The sequence below is a fragment of the Trichosurus vulpecula genome, chromosome 8 (assembly GCF_011100635.1).
Source record: "Trichosurus vulpecula isolate mTriVul1 chromosome 8, mTriVul1.pri, whole genome shotgun sequence".
Taxonomy (NCBI): Eukaryota; Metazoa; Chordata; class Mammalia; order Diprotodontia; family Phalangeridae; genus Trichosurus; species Trichosurus vulpecula.
The window spans coordinates 168,232,066-168,253,677 of NC_050580.1; the positions used below are offsets into that span (position 1 = coordinate 168,232,066).

At 42.1% G+C, this 21,612-nt stretch overlaps 1 protein-coding gene across 1 annotated transcript in view; it reads right to left on the bottom strand.

The window, feature by feature from the left end:
• Window positions 1-3,946: 3,946 nt before the first annotated feature.
• Window positions 3,947-21,612, bottom strand: part of GLDN (gliomedin) — an 81,034-nt gene continuing 63,368 nt past the window's right edge. Inside the window, exons 7-10 of the mRNA XM_036736940.1 lie at window positions 18,938-19,021; window positions 18,719-18,844; window positions 12,527-12,677; window positions 3,947-4,432 (exon numbers count right to left, since the gene is read on the bottom strand). Of these exons, the coding sequence (XP_036592835.1) occupies window positions 3,955-4,432; window positions 12,527-12,677; window positions 18,719-18,844; window positions 18,938-19,021 (839 nt within the window). The 3' untranslated portion in view covers window positions 3,947-3,954. The remainder of the gene's footprint in view (window positions 4,433-12,526; window positions 12,678-18,718; window positions 18,845-18,937; window positions 19,022-21,612) is intronic.

Below are 21,612 nucleotides of genomic sequence, written 5' to 3' on the forward strand. Positions count from 1 at the left end.
TGGACTCATTTAGAACCACTATAGTGTAGCGAATGGATGGGGAGTCAGGATGAGGGGTTCAAATCCCACCTCAGTCAATTCCCAGTTGCGTGAGCCTGGCAGGTCTTCACTTTTCTGGGCCTCAGCCTTCTTATCTGTAAAACGAGGAGATGGGACTGGGTGGTGTCTTAGGTCCTTTTCAGCTCTAAATCTAGGATCTTATAAAGAACAATGAACTTACACCATTATTCAAAACACCGTGGTAGGAAATGAGTTTCTTTTTTTTCTGAAAGTTATATGTTAAAAGGTCAGAAGGCAAAAACAACAAACGCTTATCTTAAAATAACGCTGTGCCCATCCATCAGCATTTTATTAAATAATTTGGTTAATGTTAACATGAAATCCAGCCAAAACAACCCATTCACCATTACTCATCTTGCCATGCATAATCCTTGATCACAGATGGAAGTCTATGGCTTTGCATGATACACAGGAGGGAGACATCTGGCCGAGAAGTGAGAATCCCATCAATCACTTTTCACTTGGATATTCTGTCATCACAGAAATACAGCCAAAACAGACTTAGTGAAGTTAACCCAGCAAATGATAGCAAAGTGACAACTAACTCTTAAAGGATCAGCATGTCTCACTTGTAGCCTTAGTTCCTGGATTACCCTCCTCCCCGGACATTTTTTATGAAGGTCAGAAGATTGCAGGTGGTTGTGGTATATATACATATAACCTCCTCCATGAGTTGTTTGGGCCCAGAAACTCTTTGTAGCTATAACCACCTGGTACTCAGTGGATTAAGTAGATAGCAGAGCCACCTTTCTTGAGTAGGAGGCTTTCCATGTATAAAGAAAAATGGCTTTTGAAGATTGAACTTGATATAATTTTTAGGTGTTGAGGGAATGTTTTATTTATTTTTAAATGTGACACTATCTGCTTTAGATTAATCCAGTACTGGGGAATTCTTTGGCTTGGTTCTACTGTTCCAAGAAACTCATAAATTTCAGATGTCTTAAAACTAATAAGATCTCTAAGCCAAGGGTTTTTAAGGGGTGTGTGTCTGTGAGATTGCTTTTAAAAATATTTTAATAACCGAATTTCAGTATAACTGGTTTTCTTTGTAATATTAGGTATTTTTAAAATGTACTTAAAACAGTATTTTAAGAAGGGATCCATGGACTTCACTGGGCTTCCAAAGTGATCCACAGAAAAGGTCGGAATGATGGAAATCATTTGAAACAACATTAAAGTTCTTCCTTGAATTTTCAAAATTAGACTGCTTATTTCTTTTTTTTTCCTTAAAAGGAAACCTAAGGATTTATAGCCAATGCGGGAAAACAAGAACATATATGAATGAAAATATAAGCTTTCTTAGTCAACCAGATTATAAAATGATCCACTCTTACTTTTCAGCCATGGTCAGACTCAATTGACCTCATTACTTTGTCACAGGGGGAAAAGGTATCATTAATCAACTGAGTCAACAGAACTCTAGTCTCAAGTGATGAACTGTACAGAAAGGAATGCAGATACTTCATCCACAGCTAAGGGGACAATACTGTCCTATTTGTTGTTCCCTGAACATTTTCTGCCTCCTCATGCTTAGAGTGCACTCCTTTCTGATCTGTTTCTTAGGATCCTATTACTTTCAGCACTTAGTTCACACGTTGGAAGCCTCTACTGGAAGCCTCATTGTGGTTTTTTCCCTTTGTCTCAAATGATCATGTAACAATATCATTTGCATATGTGTTTTATTGTCCCAGTAGAACACAAACCCCTTGAGAATAAGAGTGGGCTTTAGGTTTGGTCATTCATATCCACTGCCTCGTGTAGAGCAAGTACTTAATAAGCTAAATACTTGTTGGATTGAAAGATCATTCATATTTGAGAAATAGAATCTAGTACCTTCTTTTTTTTTCCAGAATTGAATTTGTGTTCATTAACTCATTCCTTTGATTTATATGTCATCTGTATTAAAACAGAAATAACTGCCCAGTAACATACAGGATTCATGTCTCCACACAAGAATTTTAACAAGGAATCTCTTAAAATATTTGAAAATAACACCAATGTTAACTGGAAGTGAAACTGAGAAAAATACCATGATATGAAAATTTAAATACTAGATACAGTGACCTTGGACACAGGACAGCATTGTTCAAGGTTACACAACATGCTGTTGAAAAGAATGACTTTAAGCTGTGTCAGCACGACATCAACCCAAGTGATTGTAAAGAAAAAAAAAATCAGCCGATGCAACTGAATGTTGCATCACTCATAACTGATCTGGCTGGCTTTTACGAGAATCAACGGGTTGCTTGGGGGTTGGGTCTGGGCAAAGGAACATGACTTAGCTAGCTTTAAGTCACCTAAAACGTAGGGTATTCCAATTATTCAGAGCTTGAGTTCTGGCCAGAATGTTGGAACAAATGAAGTTCAGATGTCTCGATGCCAAGAAATGTAATGAAATTATGTTGATTTGAAGTCATCTTTTTCCTCCCTTTGGGTATATTACAGTGCAGATCTAGAGAACATCTATCTGAATAGCAGAAGATAGAGATAATGGCAATGCTCTTTAGTTTACTTATTTTTTCTCATCTCTGGGGGGCACAGCACTATATCTTTCCAAGTTGAAAAAGGGAGAAAACCACCTCCGCTGACCACTCTTGTTGTAGGGGAAGGCAAACGCTTTTTAACCTATTCTGCCCTCTCCCTTATCTCCCTCCAAGCCCCACTCCCACCCCCCAAAAAACATCAAAAAAATTATACCATGAAACCTTCAGAGGGCTCTCCTCTTTAGGTTTATGAAATCCCAGGCTGATTAATAAGTCAGAGAATTAGGCTTACTCATAATACAGAATACCTTTCTTCTGATGGATACAAAAGTGCTTTCATGTGTACACTGAACCAGATTTCAGCTCACTAGGGTCGCATTTTAGAAACTCTCAGGATAGACCTAGCGATACAACCATAGAACTGAATGACCCAAAGCCTCAGTCATAATGATTTGCTACCACAAACCTACAGGATCCTCAAATTGGTAGAAACCTAGAAACATCTATCTGTTGAACTGACCGCTGAACAAGGAGCAAATATAATTTCTTCTGGGTTTCTGCTATTCATGGAGGTGAGTAAATTAAGCATGACAGAAAAGTATAGTTGATTTGGTTTCTCCCCCACTTGCACAAATTCCACATAGAATACTAAATCAGCTCCATGATGGACTTTGGGAGCCTCAAAGAGTTAAGACAAGTTCCGAAGGTAACCAGTTCCTAACCAGGTACTTGAGAATTCATTACTCAAGCAAGCAGTTTCATTAATTCATGTGAAATCTTAATCAAATCATAGACTGTCAGAGCTGGAAGGGACCCTACATAGAAACCACCTAGTCCAACCCCCTCAGTGGATAAGATGAAGAAACTGAGGGTCACAATGGTGAGGTATTCTGTCCAAGATCACAGAGAGAGTTAAGAGTCAGACCTGGGACTATGATCTTGGTCTTTTGACTTAGTCCAAAGTTTCACCACTAAGGAATCAAATTTTAAAGGAGATTGATTCATTTGCTAAATAGAATATAATCTCCTTGAGGGCAGGCACTATTCCACTGTTGTCCTCGTATCCCTAAAGTTTATAGTACCCGGCATATAGTAAGAGTTTAATAATTGTTCATTGATTGATTTCCCAGTCAACCAAGCATTGTAGCTTATATATAAAGAGTGTAGCCATCTCTATATAAACTATGATTATTTGGGAAATCAATCAATCTACAAGTGATTATTAAACTCTTACCACATATTTATATATTGCTAGATTTTTGTTATACATACATATGTATAAATCACTGGATTATTTTCTATTCACCCAGCTACCCTAGATGACACATTTTAGGATGGGGTGGAAATATTTCATATCGAAGTTAAAATTTACTGAGGGGCGAAGGGATCCTGGGCCACTCTGAAAGAATCATCACTTGTTTCGCATGGCTGACAAAAACTGAACAGGATATAGCATTAACTCGCCATCTTCCCAGGTATATAGATGCTGATCTCTCCAACTGTAAGCTAACATGGCAAGAACAGACTGTGAAGTTCTTAGGTCAAAGCTCACATTGATCTGTCTCCCTTTTAACAAATCGTAAGCAAAGGTTATCTTCATGTCTTTGGTGTCGGTGACATAGAGGATGCCACAGGCAACAAAGGCATTGCCCGCTTTGGATTTGGGGTACGTGGTGTTGATGTGCTGCATGACTGAGAAGGTACTTTCCTCTAGCTGGGCCACAAAGATACTGGACTCATCCAAACTTGAAGCATAGATAATCCAAAGGCCTTTTTCATCAACTGCTAAATTGAAGTATGTCTTTGAGTTTACGAAGAGATATTTTCGACCGTTGTACAGGGCATTTTCAATGTTCAGTGTTTCATATGTTTCCGTTGCAAATTCAAATCTGAAAATAATTTTTTTAAAGAAAAGTCAGTATTTTCCTACAGAGAAGGAGAACCCCCAGTGCAACGCAAGTGTATTATACTTCCATCATCCTGACAAAGCCACCTGAGAGACTGGCTGATAACAGTGAAATTCTGAAGCACAGTTCTGACCACGTCACTCTGGTAGAAACAAGCCCTTTATGGAGAATCCACAACATATCTCATTCATTTGCTAAATAGAGTATAAACTCCTCGAGGGCAGGCCCTATTTGGCCAGGGCATAGGCTCAGTAGTTCTTTTATTTTCTTTTTCATTTTGTGGGCAGACACAGTCTTCTTTACTGATCCTGTCATCAGAAGAGGCCACAGCACAAGCCCACCCTCACACGTGGTCTGTGACACAGCGACCATTACATATATGTGAAGCAGGGAGCCTAGAGTCAGCTAGACCTGAGTTTAGATCCAGCCTCAAGCATTTAGTAACTACGTGACCCTGGGCAAGTCACTTAACCTCTGTTTGCTTCAGTTTCCTTATCTTTAAAATGGGGATCGTCATGGCACTTACCTCCCAGGGTTGTTGCCAGGATCAAATGGGATATTATTTGTGAAGTGTTTTGTAAATACTAAAGTACTATACAAATGCTAGAAGACCCGAGCTCACATCTAAACTAAGAGACTTAATAGCTGTGTGTTGTTGTCAGTCATTTCAGTCACATATGACTCTTCCTGACCCCATTTGGGGTTTTCTTGGCAAAGACACTAGAGCAGTTTGCCATTTCCTTCTCCAGCTCATTTGACAGATGAAGAAACTGAGACAAACAGGGTTAAGTGACATGCCCAGGGTCACACATCTAAGACATGTCTGAGGCCAGATTTGAACTCAGGAAGATGAATCTTTCTGACTCCAGGGCCAGTGCTCCATCCATTGCACCGCCTGGCTTCAGTTAGGATTCAGGAACACAGTTTTTATTAAGTTCTATGAAGTGACAACTGGTTGAAATCGGCGGTATGATTTGGGCTTGGCGAGGTACTCAGTCACCTAGGCAGTGCAGTATATGAACATGTGTGGAAACCCAATGAAGGATGCTTTAAATATAATTTTTTTTTGTAAATGTACGTATTTTGAACACTAGAAGATTCCATTCTCCGTTATTTTGTAGCATCACAAATCAAAAGCATTATAGCGACGGGTCAAAGCTTGGCAGATGGTGATGCACGATTTATGAGACAGAATCCCTGAATGGTGGAAGATAAGGCATGCCCAGAGAAGATCACTCATGGGCATCATGTAGCTGATTAGCTCTGTGCCCTTCCTGTGGTCTGAGGCCCCAGGATGACATTAGGCTTTGTTCTGATTCTTAGTTTTTCTTCCTCCGAGTATGGTGCCTGAGACGCTGGTCAGGAGATTGTCAGGCGAAAGGAATGGTTGAGGATCATCACTTCAGACATGAAAAGGAGCAGAGGGATCATCGGGCCCAAATCTCTCCTTTCACAGATGAGGAAAATGAGAACAAGGAGTGACGTAGAGGGTTGGGGCAGAGACAAGGCTCAAACCCCGATTCTCTGACTCCAAATTGGGTCTCGTTAAAATATACCCTGGTCCTTCTCTGTTCAGAGAACTCTGAACGCTGTAAGCTGAAAGGGTCCTTATTATTGTGACTATTTACAAGAAAATAGCGATATGGATATAAAGAGGCAATCTCAAAGGAGGCTTAGGACTTCAGCACCAAGTGAGCAGCAGAAGCAGAGCTAGACTCAATCCAATGCTTTTTCCACCACTGTCCTGATAAGGAAGCAGGTATCAATGGAAGCCTCAATGGATAGAGCACTGGGCCTGGAGTCAGAAAGACCTGAATTCAAATTTAGACTCAGACCCTTACTAGCTGTGTGACCCTGGGCAAGTCATTTTTATCTCTGTTTACCTTAATCCACTGGAGAAAGAAATGCTAAACTACTCCAGTATCCTTGCCCAGAAAATCCCATGGACAGCATGGTCCATGGACTCATGAATAGCTGGACACAGCTGAACAACAACACCAAATCTTAAAAAAAAAATCCCGACCTCTGATTTCATTGGTGAAGGAAACTCCCTCTACCAACACAGATCAGCATCTGTCGCGCCATTTACAATCTAGGAGGGCTTAAGAGTTAAGTGACTTGTCTAAGGTCACACAGCCACTTGGTCTGTCACAGATGGTAGTTGAACCCAAGTCTTCATGACTCCAAAGGTGGTTCTCTCTCAACCAGGCCATGCTGCCTCTGTGACAAATCACTATAAGACACTAAGAGCTATTTAACAAGAAAAGAGGTCGCTGGCAGTAGGGTGGGTCAAGTGCTGGGCCTAGAGTCGGGAAAACCTCCTTTCAAATCCAGCCTCAGACCCTTACTAGCTGTGTGACCCTGGGCAAGTCACTTAACTGCTATTTGCCTCAGTTTCCTCAACTATAAAATGGGAATTAATATTATAGCGCCTGCCTCCCAGGGTTGTTGTGAGGTTCAAACAAGATGTCTGGAAAGCCCTTGGCCCTAGGCCTAGCACACAGTAGGTGCTACATATATGCTTATTCCATTCCTTTTCTTAGAATCTAGGGGCTGGCTGACCTACCCTTTCCATGTTCTTGGAGGAATTCACATCTAAATAGTGATGAGGAAGGTGGGTTAGAGTCAACAGTCAACAGCTTATTTAGCTGGAGAGATGGAAGTCTGGGGAATTCAGTTAAGGGCTGTCATCACAAAACGGACACCAGAGGGAGACATTGAGCAGCAAAAGAAACTTCAGAAATCACTTTGTATAAATTTGAGAAAAGTGTCCAGTGCTTTAGGATTTACAAAGCTCTCTCCCTCCTAGCAACCCCGTAATGTCGACAGTGCAGACACTAGTATCCCACTTGACAGATGAGGAAGCCGAGGCTCAAAGAGGTCCCGTGTGCAGAAACAAGGTAGCAAGATGCTGTAGCCGACTGGTGTCAAACTCATTTAGAAAAGGAGGCCACTAACCTGAACATACGTAACCTTGCAAGCTGTGTTGTGACTTAAAACGCCACAAATTAACATTATCTATGTTGTGTTATATGTTTTTTGTTAAATATTTTCCAATTACATTTTAATCTGATGTGGCTGCGTTCAGGAATTTTGCAGGAGGATTGAGGCAGAGAGTTTGACACCTCTGGTGTAATGATTTTTGGTACTAGACTTAGAGACAGGAAGTCCTGGGTTCAGATCTTGCCTCAGCCATATAAGCCTTGGGAAAGTCATTTTACCTCTTTGGAGTTCAGTTCCTCATCCGGAAAATGAAGGGATTGGATTAGCCAGCCTCTGGGGATCCTTCCAGCTCTAATTCCATGATGTTATGATTCATCCATGATCATGCCCCTCGTAAGCATTAGGGACAGATGGGATAGGAAACTAGGTCTGTGACTCCGAGCCCAGGGCTCGTTCCCATGTACTTTACTGCCTTTCCATGGATTTGGAAAGCAGTTGCTCTGAGGCTAAGATAGTAGTGAGAAGAAAGCAGATGAAAGGAATGCCTCTGTGAAGCTTTCTTTGACTCAGCCCAAGGTGACCTCTTCTATCTCTGAAGTCCTTTCTACGAGAGAGAGAGAGAGAGAGCGAGAGAGAGAGAGAGAGAGAGAGAGAGAGAGAGAGGGAGAGAGAGAGAGAGAGAGCGCTGCACTTGGAGTCAGGAAGACCCTGGGCAAGTCAGGTGATTACCTGGACCTCAGGCTCTTCATCTGTAAAGCGAGGGGTTAAATTGAGTGATCTCTTTTAGCTCTAGCTCGCTGCTCTTATGATTCCTACCTCTGCCGCCCATTGGGCCCTTAACTAACAACGCTAAGCTGAGTAAGTCGGTCTTCTCATGGAGTACCTTCTTTCCCCAACAGGACTGGACACTCCTTGAGAACAGGAACTATGTATATCTTACAGTTCACAGTTACCCCTGTATTCTACATCAGAGTGGCCTGCATGAAGCAGGTATTTCATACATTTGGCTAACTGCATTTCAGAGTATGGTTTCCTTAAAACAAAGCAAAACAAAACAAAACACACACACGCACGCACGCACGCACACACAAACCCCCGTGATTTCTTTTTCTTTTTTTTCCACACTTTTTATGGACTTCATAAAGGGACTAGGTTTGAATTCTGGCTCAGCTAATTACTACAAATGTAGGGGGATTACTCCTAAGACTTCTCAAAGGGACTAGTCTGCAGAGACAATTGTCTGCAATGGACTCTCCTCCACCCTTAGGGCTCTCCTTTAGTCCCATATACAACGGCCCTTGTTGGAATAATAGCACAGAATGATAAGGAGCCAGGAAAGGCTGCTGGTCCATATTTGGGGAGAGAGACAGCAGGGACAGAAGGACCATTGGAATGGCAGCCCCTTTCCTGGTATTCTAAGGTGTCCCATCTTTCTCCCTTTTGACCAGTCTCCTCTCTGGGGCTCAGTTTCTTTATCTGTAACACAAAGAAGCTATATATTAGATTCTCTCCAAAGTCCTTCCATCTCTGTATTTCTGTGACTCGATGATTCCAAAGAGGCTGTCTCCAAAAGAGGTGTGTGTGGGGGGGGGCGGGGGAAATCTCCCCTCTCTCAATCAATCAATCAGTATTCAGTAATCAGAGGTAGAAGCCAAGTACAAGGACCCATTTCTAATCTAGCTGCCTCCATTCCGGGGGGGACATGAGAGCTTCACCTTTTATGAAGCATGAGGGTGCTGACCTTGAAGTCAGGTTTGAATCTTCCTCTGACATTGACTCTGTGTGACAACAGGCAGGGCTGTTGTGATGCTCAAATGGGATAGTGCATATAAAGTATTTTGCAAATTTTAAATCACTATGTAAATGTCTATTATTTTCATTGCTCTCTGTCCCTCTGTCTCTGTGTCTGTCGTCATCTCTCTCTCTCTCTCTCTCTCTCTCTCTCTCTCTCTCTCTCTCTCTCTCTCTCACTCTGTGTGTGTCTCTGTCCTCTGTCTCTGTGTCTCTTCATCTCTCTATCCCTCTGTCTCTCTCTCTCTGTCTCTCTAACTCTGTCTCTCTCCGTCTCTGTCTGTCTGACTATCTGTCTCTCAGCTACACCAGAAAACAGCAGACTACCTCTGGTACTGAAAAGTAAGGACAAGATTTCTTCGAGCCCTAGTCAGGTTTGATTTTGAGTTGAACCAATAGTGGCTGCTTAATGACTCCATTCCTGCCCTGGGAGACTTTCTTGAATTTCTAGTAAAATCCAGGATTCAGGGTCAGGCAGAGCCACAGCCTGACTTCCACCAGATTACAGAAGGGGGCTCTAGTGGCACAAAGGACTCAGAAAGTCAGGGCAGACTAGGTAACATGTCTCTCCAGTATAGGATGCATCTTCCCTCATGTGCCCAACTTGCCCAGGAGGAGGAGGCATACTCCTTGCTCCTCACCACCAATTCCAGACCAACATTACTCAGCAATTCTCTTCCTTTGAGGTTCACTCCATCCACTTAGATCACCCTGCCCAGGTCCCGGTTGCTATACCTACTTTCCTCCACATCATTCTTTCTTCTTTTCTCGAGTTCAGCACCTGGCTCATGTCTTCTTCCCCACCTCCAAACTTCTACTGTCATACTAGGGAACTTCAGTATACATATCGATGTGAACACCCTAGTCAGTTTATCTACTTCCCCAAATTACATGATCTGTGCTTTTTACTTTACCTCAGTGGTCGCTAGACAAGCGATTGGACAAACTCTTGTCTGGTACCCTTCTGCCCTTTCACAGCCAACTTCCTAGAAAAATGTCCTTTCTATTCTGCCTCTGCTTCTTCACTTCTCATCCTTTTCTCAGCCTCCTGCAATCTGGGTTCCATCCCCACAGCTTGACTGAAACTGCTCTCTCCAAGGTTACCATCAATCTAACTGCTAAATCCAGTTCTCACCCTCCTTGACTTCTCTGCATCATTTGACCATGTTGACTACCCCCTCCTCCCAGGAACTAATGATTTCTTGGGTGTTGGTGATGCTGCCCTCTTGGTGCTCCTCCCACCTGTCCAACACTCCTTGGTGTCTTTTGCTGGATCATCACTGATATCCTCCTCCCTATGCTCAAGGATCTATTCTAGGACCACTACTCTCTTGATAATCTCATCAACTCTCAAGGGTTCAATGGAGATGACTCCCAAAGCTATATATTCAGTTCTCATTTTTCTCCCGAGCTCCCGTCCTACATCACCAACTGCCTACTGGACCTCTCCACCCCGAGGCTCCATATGCCCCTCAAACTCCACATGTCCATAACCAAACTTATCTTTTCACCTAAACCCAGCCCTCTTCCTAACATTCCCATATCTGTTAAGGGTACCACCACTCTCTCAGCCACCTGGATTTACAACTGTGGATCATCTTCAATTCTTCACTCTCAAGTCTGATGGATTCTGTCTCCAAAACACCTATCAAAATCATCCTTTTCTCTGCATTCACAGTGCCACCATCTGACTTCGGATCCTCATCGCCTCTCACCTGCCCCATTGCAAGAACCACTCAGTTGGTGTCTCTGCAGCAAGACTCTCTTCTTTCCAATATATCCTTCACATAGATAGTAAAGGATGAACAACAATAAATTGATACCATGTTATTCCCCTAATCAAGCAGTTTTTGGCATGCTTTTTTCAATTTTATTGTTCTGTTTTTATATTACAAATATTTACAGATTGCTCTCACTTCATGAGAGGTCTCTGTAACAAAGTAAAGCAGTTAGGTAAAATTAATAGTAGTGTGACCTCATCTGAAAGTTCACCCAACATTCCATATCTATAGCAACAAGCCCACCCCCTGTCGCCATCCCTAGCTCTCTTAATCAAGCAGTTTTAATTATCTCTATAATGACTGACTGAATGACTATCTGGCATTTAAATATAATATGGCTCCTAGCTATCTTTCCACACTGATTTCCCATTACTTCCCCTCAGTTATTCTTTAAGCCATAGTGATTGAGTGAGTATCAGGTCAAAGGAAGAGACTGATCTTAAGACGGAGATTGTGGCGTCTGTACCTTTTGCTCTCCAGTGACATCAAGGGGTATTTAGGAATCCAACAAAAACAAAATTGAGAAGGAGCTGTTTCTTCCTAATACCACGAAAAGTTTCCCCTTTCAAAGGCTAGTGACCCTCTAGCTTCTCATAGCTATTGGTGCTCTGCTTGTTGGATACTGCATCCAGGAATAGCAGCCCCTCTAAGCAGCTGTTCACAGCTGTAGTACTGAAGCGCCAGCTGAGGATATGGCTCTCACGAGCACAGAGCACACTAGTGGGAAGAGCACAAGATTGGGACTTAAGAGACTTGAATCCTGGTCATGTTGTCATGTGACCAAAGGCAAGCCACTGAGAGGCAATGAGATCAGGGGTGGTGCTGGTAAATGTTTAACAACCGTCTTCCCCAACCATGTACACATGACCCCCTTTTAAATTTAATTTGCATTATTTAATTTCTTTCACTGCTTTCCTAAGCCTGGACAAGCAACAAAGCAATAAATCAAACCCTCAATGGTAGCAAAGCTATAACTGGCTCCTGCACCCTTGGGTGTAAGGGGCTAGTGTACTGGATGTGTGGTCAAGAAGATGTGGTTTCAAACACTACTTCTAACCTCTAGTATCTGTGTGACCCTGGGCAAGTCACTTAACCTTTATGGAACTCAGATTTTTTTATCAATAAATTTTTTTATCAATAAAATGGGGCTAATAATACTTGTAGTGCTTACCTCAGAGGTCAAAGGTAAGAATAAATAAATAAATAAATAAAGTCTTAAAGAGCTAAATGAGTGTCAGCTATTAGGATTCTGATTCACTTCTCTTGGGCACAATTTCTTTATCTTTAAAATGAAGGGAATAGGCTCGATCAATGGCTCCCATTTAGTGGTCTGCTAACCCTTCGGATGTTCTAGACAATGTTCAAAGGGGCCGGTGCTAAGACATTTTTAATGGTGCCTTAAGCAATAAAAAATCGTGAGGAATATTATGAGTGGTGTATTGAATTGTTGCTCTTAAAAGGGGATCATGGACTAACAACACCACCAAAAGTACTGGGAGCCGCTGGGCCAGACGACCCGGCAGGGCCCTTACGCCTCTTCCGCTGATTAGATCGCACTTACCTCACAATGATATTGAAGCCTCCTCTGTGATAGTAGAGGTAGTTGTTATGGACAGCGTGCCCACAGCCCTGGAAAATTTGCCTGAGGTTGATGGGCCTGTAACTGTCGTTCAGAAGGGAGGCTTGGTCCTTAAATTCTTTCACGCTGAAGCCTGTGAAGAGAGAATGCACAGAAAAGGAAGCCGCGGTGTTCAGCCACGCGCCCTGCAATTGAACACATGAGCGGTTCAAGGGGAAGACTTTGATTAATGAAGAAGACCGGGGGGGATGATGGCCAATATTCACACAGTACTCGTCATGCTCCAGGCACTGTGCTAAGTGATCGACAATGATATTCTCATTTCATCCTCACCACAACCCCGAGAGGCAGGGACTTTTATCATGCCCGTTTTATAGATGAGGAAACTGAGGCAAATAGAGGTGAAGTGACTTGCCCAGAGCCACACAGCCAATAAGTATCTGAGGTCAGATTTGACTCCACTCCCAGGGGCCTATCCACTATGTCACCTAGAAAACAGTGAAAACCACTGCATTTGTTTAGATGTAGAAAGCTTAGGTCATCTCCTCTGGGCAGAGTCAGAGTGGCACAGCAGAGGGAGCCTGAGTTCAAATCTCAGCTATTTATTACCTCCATGACCTCCATGTATCTCAGTTTCTATTCCTGTTAAATGAGGGGATTGCTGTGGGGGAATCTCTAAACTTTCTTCCAGCTCTAATTTGTGATCAAAGGATTTGAAATCTTGGATGGCTACGAGGTCCCTTCCCACTCTGAAGTTGTGAGATTTGTTTCAAACTTTTTTTAAAAATACATTTTATTAAAAACTTAACATGGAACTTCAAACCACTAAATTTTCTTAGTAACTTTACATTAGAAATTTCAGTGTTATGAAAGATCATGAAAACTTTTTGGTCACTCTCTGTAAGTTCCCATTAGCTAGCTAGCATTAACTAGGGCTTTAAAGTTTGCAAAGGGTTTTCTCTCATTTGATGACCTCAGGATTCTTTGTTTATTCACTCTTACTCATTTTCCTTCTTAAATGGCACAGTGGGGAGATGGTTCTCTTCACAGTCAGAAAAATGTGAGTTTGAGCCCCACCCCTGACACTTGCTGGCTTCATGACCCTAGGTAAGTCATTTAGCTGCTCAGGCACTTCTTTAAGATGACAAGATGTAGAAGAGTTACTGACTTCCATCGCTAGTGGGAAATTTTTCTCACCAGAAATTCCCTGCACCAATGAAATAATAGATCTCAATGGCAACAATAAAAAGGGTCAATGGAAACATGCGTTCTCTTTTTTTCATAAAAGTCTTCCTAGATTGATTTACATTCCTCATTCTTGTCATTCTTAATAGCTTCAATGTATTCTATTACATTAATGTGCCACAATTTATTTAACAGGTAACTCTTTTTCTGTTTTCTTTCAGGGTATATTCCCCATAATTCCATTGTTGGACAAAGAACATGTTCATTTTTATAACTTTTACTGTATGTTGTCAGATTTTTTTCCCAAAATTATTGTACAAATTTACAATTCCATCAATAATGAATGAGTGTACCTATGACTTATTTTTAAAGCAGTCTATCAGGTAACTTTGTTTTAACCCACTAGCATTCTTGAAAGTTTACCTGATGTAATTGAGAAAAGAATATTATAACCAAAAAAAAAGAAAGTCTATTTGACTGATGAAAGGACCCCAGGCCTTCATACTCATCTGATCCCATCCAAGGATCTTTCACCCATTCCAATTTCTGCCAATGGCAAAGACACTCAGAAACCTGAACCCTGCATGTGCCTATACATACACAGAAGCTTGTCTAGGACTATAAAACTTAATCAACCCATTTTACTGCAAGTCATCTTCATATTGAAAATGCATCTGAGACTGGGAAGCACTGGCTCAAATCAATCAATCAATCAAGCTTTGCTGAACACCTGTTTTGTTTAGGGGATTGTGCTAGACTAGGTACTGTACTATGAGAGAAACTAAGAAGTGCATGATGTATAGTCCCTAACCAGTTCCAAGGGGCTCACTATCTAAATAGAGGGAGAAGGCAAGCTAACAGTACAAGTGTATGATAAGTGATAAAAGTGACAGGCTTGCTCTTGGTGGTGGGGGGCTGATTCAGAGAAGGACAATTGTGAGCTGAAATGCCCAGGGAACTCTTCAGGAAGAAGAGCAGATGTAAGCTCATCTTTGAGGAATAGATAGGAATGACACAGAGAAGAGAAGGGGGAAGGATTCTGAGTGGGTTAAAGAGTATGAGCAAAGTTGAGGAAGCAGCACAGTTTTAGGTTCATTCTGGGAACAATGAATAGAGAAGTCTGCCTGAGGAAGGGAGTACCTGTAAAGAAGTCACAAATAAGACTAGAAAGCAGATTTGGGGTCAGATTATGGAGGTCCCTGAATCCGGGGTTGAGGAATTTTTATTTTATCTCTGGAACAAAATTATGAGAAGTTTTGAGGCACCAGAGTGATATAATGAAGGAGCATTTTAAGAAGATTAATGTGGCAGCAGCCTGTGGTATGAACTGAAATGAGTAGAATCTAAAATTAGGAAGATCAGTTAGGTAACTATCGCATGAGACATGGAGACATAGCATAGTGCCAAAGAAAGAACCCTGGGCTTGGAATCAAAGGACCTTAGTCTGAATCTTGGCTCTGCCACTTACAATCTGTGTGATGATAGACTAATCTCTTTATATCTTTGGTATCTTTGGGATTCAGTTCCTTATATGTAAAAATGAAGGGTTTGGTTGTATTGAAGTCTCTTTAAATTCTAAGTCTATGGGTCACAACTAGGATGTTAACAGTAGAAATGAAAAAGGAGGGACAAGTTAGAAAGACCCTACCAAGGAAGAACCAATAGGACTTTCACTCATTCAATCAACATTCAATAGGACATTCAATCAACAATATTTTTGAGTTCTTACTTTGTGCAGAGTACAATGCTAGGTCTTGCCAGTTGGGTATATGTGGTCCAAAGAAGACCAAGATAAAGACAACAAAGGCACACCCTTAGAGATTTACAATTTACTTGGGGGAGATAAGATATATAGGCTTGGTTTCATATTTAGGAGGGTGGATCTATCATCTCTATTCAGATGACTCACAGGACTACATATCCAGCCTTAGTCTCTCTTGAGCTCCAGCCCAGCATCACCAACTGCTTACAGGACATTTCAGACTAGATGTCCCAAAGACATCTCCATCTCGGTATATCCAAAGCAAGATCCAATATATGCCAAACTTCCTTAATCCCATTTAGGGCATCACCATTCTTCCAATCCCCTAAATGCACACTCTTTGGCTCCTCACACTTCTTCACCCCATATAACCAATTAATGAACAACTCTTGCTGTTTCTACCACCACAGTATCTTTGCATCTGACCCCTTCTATCTACTTACACAGCCACCACCTTCATCTAAGCCCTCATAACCTTTCACCTAAACTGCTGCAATGACTTCCTAATTGGTTTTCCTGCCTTAAGTCTCTCCACACTCCAGTCCATCCTTCCCATAGCTCCCAAAGTGAATTTTCTTAAGCACAGATGTGACCTTGTTATTCTCCTACTAACAAACACAAAAGTGTCTGTATTGTCTCTAGGATAAAACATGAATTCTCCCATTTTGAAGCCTTTCAGAACCTAGCCCCAACCTATCTTTCTAACTTCATTATAAAATGCTCCTCTTCCCATACTCTGTGGTCTAGTCAGACGGATCTCTCTGTTTCTCACACGGAGCACTCCAGCTCCCATCTGTATGTCTCGGCACTGAACATTTCCCATGCCTGGAATGTATTCCCTCCTCATTTCTACCCCATAGCTTCACTCCCTCCAAGACAAAACTCAGGTGCTACCTATCATATAAAGCTTTTCCTGATCCCCCCAATTCCTAATGCCTTCTTCCCCTAACTACTTTGTAACTATCTTATATTTATTTTATAGTTATTCTCTATATGCTTATATGCATATATGTAACGGTGGGCTTTCTGCCTGGTGTGAGCTCCATGCTTGGAGTACCTGCTTCCAGAAATTTATGACAGTATGTGAAGGAGGGCCCTGTCCTCTATTTCAGAACATGTGTAGGTATTCTGTGACTTGCCTGTCTGTTTACAGCATAGCAATAACAAACATTTTTAATTGGTTGTGGTGTCAGAACTGAATGTTCACATAAAAGGCTCCGAAGAAGAAATTTTCTCTTTCCTTGTGGCAATCAAATGAAGAAATACTATATGCCTCTAGGTGGAGAGAGAGAAGCCTCAGGCCCTTATCGCTGCTTCTGGACTGCTACATGGTCCACACATGCATAACTCTGCTGTTTCTTCTACAAGGTAGCTAGCTGGTGGACTAGTGGATGGAGTGCTGGGCCTGAAGTCAGGAAGACCTGAGTTCAAATCTGGTCTCAGAAATTTACTAGTTGTGTGACCCTAGACAAGTCACTTAACCTCTGTTTCTCTCAGTTTCCTTGACTGTAAAATGGAAGTGATAATATTACCCACCTTGCAGGGCAGTTGTGAGTATAAAATGAGATAATATTTGTAAAAATCACTAGGCATAGTCCTTGGAACACAGCAGGTGCTACACAAATACTGATTCCCTTCTCTTTTGGTGTTGGGTTTATCCTTTCTCGATCTTAGGTGGAGAAGTTTTAGAGAGAGAATGATCTTGTGGACTTTCAACGTTGGAAGACCCAGCAGAGTTTGCCAACGAGCCCCATGAGGAGCCAGCCTTGATGGGTGACCCATTTAACCCCATCCAGCGTAGATAAACCTGATAGCCAAGATGCCATGTTTCCCAAACATGGGGGTCACTTGTCTATGGTACCTGGAAATGAACTTGATGGTGGGAGGAATATTTGTAGCGGCTACTTCAAATCTGAGCCTGCTCCCCCCAGAGATGGAGGAGGGAGAGGGCACGGTATGCCCCTGGTTTGGGAGGGTGTGTGTATACTTCTTACATCTTCTTAGTAAACACACTTTGGTAAAGGTTAATTGATATCACTTGGTTCTCAGTGATATCAAGGAGATGAGTAACGGGTTAAATGATATTGGAGTGCTAATCACTGGCAATGATACTGGAGGGAATACACCAGATGAGGACTTGAGCTGATAGCATTAGAAGAACCCCACTGCCTCTCGGATCTACCCCTAGAACCCTGATAAGCAGATGTAATCAACCTTGTTCCGAGGACTTGACCTGCTCGTGCACGTGAGGGTTGGGAGAATAAGTCCAGAGTCTAATTCCATACATATTTAACTCCCCCAATAGAATTAAGCTCCTTGAAGGCAAGGATTGTTTCTTAATTTTTTATCCCTAGTGGATAGCACAATCCATCAACCAAACAATAAATATTTATTAAGCACCTACAATATGCCAGGCACTGTGCTAAGTGCTAGGGATACAGAAAGAGGCAAAAGATAGTCCCTGCCCTTGAAGAACTTACAGTCTAATAGCATAGTGTACTAGGGCACATCATAGGTACTTAATAAATACTTATTAAAGATATACAGGCAATGGGGTATAGAAATCTATCTTGCCCTACAGAAAATTAAAAGGGGAGGGGATAAGAGAAGGGAAGGGGTGATAGAAGCGAAGGCAGATTGGGGGAAGGGGCAATCAAAATGCTCACTGTCTTGGTGTGGGGGGAGGGGAGAGATGAAAAAATTTGGAACTTGAAATTTTGTGGAAGTGAATGTTGAAAACCAAAAATAAATTAATTAATGATGTCGAGAAACCCAATAAAGGGATTTTGTATAAAATAAGTGTTTTTTCATTAAAAAAATAATTTAATAATCTATCAGTTATTGATTGATTGAGATAGATCTGCCATCTAACTGGAGTAAAGTCTTCCTTCGCCATTGCAGATTGCTGCTAATCTATGCTTTCTCCAGCTGTGGGATTCTTTTCCAAGATCTTCCATACCCCCTCTATGGAGAAAAACAATAAAAACTCCTATCTATATGGTGCTTTAAGGTTTACAAAATGCTTTCTTCACAGCAGCCCTTGAAGGTAGCCATTGCAAGTCAAAGCTGAACTTCTTTTCTAGTCAGTTATGCTTTTAGAAACCAATTCCCTCTCTTAATTAAATAACTGTTAAATAAAACTCAGTAAGAGTTTTAAACAGAGATAGAAAGTGGTTTAACAGTATAGTTGGAAGACAGATGTTTATCCGTGTAGCAGGCATCGATACCTGAGAAATGTTCAGTCACCCAGATTCGTTCATCACTCTTGTTCACTGATTCTTTCATCCAGGTTCCAAATGTGTTCTTCACTTTTATCACCAGGGTGGGACTTCCAATCGATGCAATGATACATTCTGCCAAAAGAGCAAAAGGGAGCATTACCATCATTTGTGACCTTGAGGCATCATCTTTCTGAATTTCAGAACAGGGAACACAGAATCTGTTACCAGCTTTTAGAGAATGGTGTTCACTGGCTTTCTCATCTGGTTTTCCTGCCAGCGTGTCATCATTTGGCACTGCACATGCGTCACCTAAAGAGTTAAAAAAAAATAAGACAAAACAGATCCAGCTAATGTAGTAGGTTCCTGTTATAATATAGTCTTTGGGGAATCAGACTAGCACCTCCCTTATAGGCTAACCACAGTACACTGGGCCTTTGGTGGGAATGGAGCTATTAGGCTGTGTTATAGGGTCATGATTTGAATGGTGGGATATAATCTGGGCAATGAGCCAATGAGATTCAGTTCTATGTTCTTTAAGATTCTGACTCCCAGGGAAAAGCTCCAGATTGCAGTGAGAAAATTGAGGGTTCCAAGCCTGGCTCTGCCGCTCACTCCCACTGGGTCTTTGGAGAAATCATGTTACTTCCCTGGGTTTTGGTTTCCTCGTCTGTCCGTAAAAGGAGGAGGCTGGGTTAGATGGTGCCTAATGTCTTTTGAACTTTAAAATACTATAATACTAAGTTTTATTGGAGCATGAGCTATCCTACTTTTAGCTATACAAGGGGAAAGGTCTTAGTGTTTGATCATAAAAGGATGTCACCTCCTTCTTGAAGCCTTCTCTTTAGTTTCCTCCTTACAACCAAGAGAAAGTAATCTCTCCTTCAATTCAATTTATATACTTACTGAACTAGCTCCTAAAATTTCTGTAGCACTCTTCCTCCTACTTCTCTCACTCTTCCTATTATCATAGCTATGGGCTTGTCCCCTTCCCATCAGATTGTAGATTTCTTGAAGGCAAAGCTTAAGTTGCATTTATTTTTGCATCCCCAGCACTTAGCAGAGTGCCTCATCCACAGTAATTGTTCCATAAATTATTGCAGAATGCAAGGAGGGCCTTGTTCTTCCACGCCCCAGATCAGTTAGGCTTGCCCAGCATCCTGACAACTGGGGCCATCCAATGAGCCAGTCAGGTCTCTATAGTCTAACACTGTTTGGTGTGTTACTGGGGAAGCTGGGTATGACCTGATCACCAAAACTTAAAATAAGCAGAAGGAGACAGAGTGACAGAGACAGAAACAGCTAGAAAGAGAAAGACAGAGACAGAAAGAGACAGAGAGACAGAGAAAATAGTAGGTAGATAGGTAGATGATGATGATGATGACAGAGAGAGAAAGGGAGAGAGAGTCAGAGACAAAGAGCCATAGCCTGAGAAAGAGAGACAGAAAGAGGAAGGGAGGAAGGGAGAGAGGGAGGAAGGGAGGAGGAGAGGGAAGAAATGGGGAGGAGACAGAGGGGGGGGGAGGGAGGGAGGGAGAGAGAGAGAGAGGAGGGGGAGAAAGAGAGAGACAGAGAGACAGAGAGAGGGGGGGGGGAGAGAGAGAGAGACAGAGACAGACAGTCTGCCTTTGGAGAGGAATATAATGAGGTTCTAATGCTTTTTAGAACTTATGCTACATAAAAAGGCTAAGCCCAACCTTGAAAGCTGAGCTTCCCCCTCCCTCTATCTCTTCCTCTTCCCCATCCCTTCCCCCTCCTCCCCCAGGTTCCAGGTCTTACGCTACAAAGACAACAAGTTCTCAAAGAGATGAATTAGCTCAAAGTGTGCAAATCCATTTCTGAACGTGGGCTTCAATGCTTTTCATTTCCTAATGAGAAAGAGGCTCTGTTTCCAACATTTCATGATGTTTCCCTATTGTAGGCTCTGTTTTTCCCAATCAAATGTTCATTTGGAATGACCCAGGCAGAGGAGGACAAGGGAGTTAGCGAGACCCACGCACAGTGATCTTCATGATGTATCAAGTCCCCTGTTTAGCATTTAAAGCTCTTCACAGCCTGGCCCTTCCTTCCTTTTCAATTCTCTTAATTTTTGCCCACTTCTACATGCCCTATGATCTAGGTACATTGGTCTTTTTCAGGCATCGCAGAGAATTTTCAATACACACATGCCTTGGCCTTCTTGCTGTTCTTCACACATGATACCTCTTACCCCTTGCCTCTGTACTGAGTGCCCCATGCCTGAAATGAATAGGATTTCACTCCTGCTCAAACACCTTGTGTGGCTCCCTATAAACCCTTGCATTCAGTGTAAATTCATCATTTAACCCACTACATAATCTGACTACCCTACCTTTATAGCTTTATTTCACATGACTCCCCTTCACACACTCTACATTAAAGCACTTTTCTCCTCATTGTCTACATACCTCACCAGTGCCCGGAAACATGATGAAAGGTGAGTGGGAGTCATTAGAGAGCTTAAAAAAGCTTTCTTGGTACCTGAGTCATGGTGGAAAGAGGGGTGCTACCTCCCCAAATAATAATGTCTCTGACCATCCTCTAGGTGATGAATGGATAAGTCTGGGACCCATATATGATGTGGAGAAGATGAGGAACTGACTCCTCAGACCGAGGGGCCAACAAGCTGGAGAATCCCAGCCAAAGGAAGTGGTCTCAGTTTCTAGGCTCCATCAGCTAATACTTCTGTTCACTGTGGAGCACCTTCCATTATCTTGAGAAATGTCATACCAAAGGCACTGAAACTAAGAAGGCAAAATAGCGTAGTGTTTGAAAGAGAGCTCTGACACTGGGGTTCAAGTCTCTGCTCTGTTACTCCCTGCATACCCAGGAGTGTGACTTCACCTTTGTGGGCTTCGATTTCTTTGTCTGTAAAGTGAGAGGTT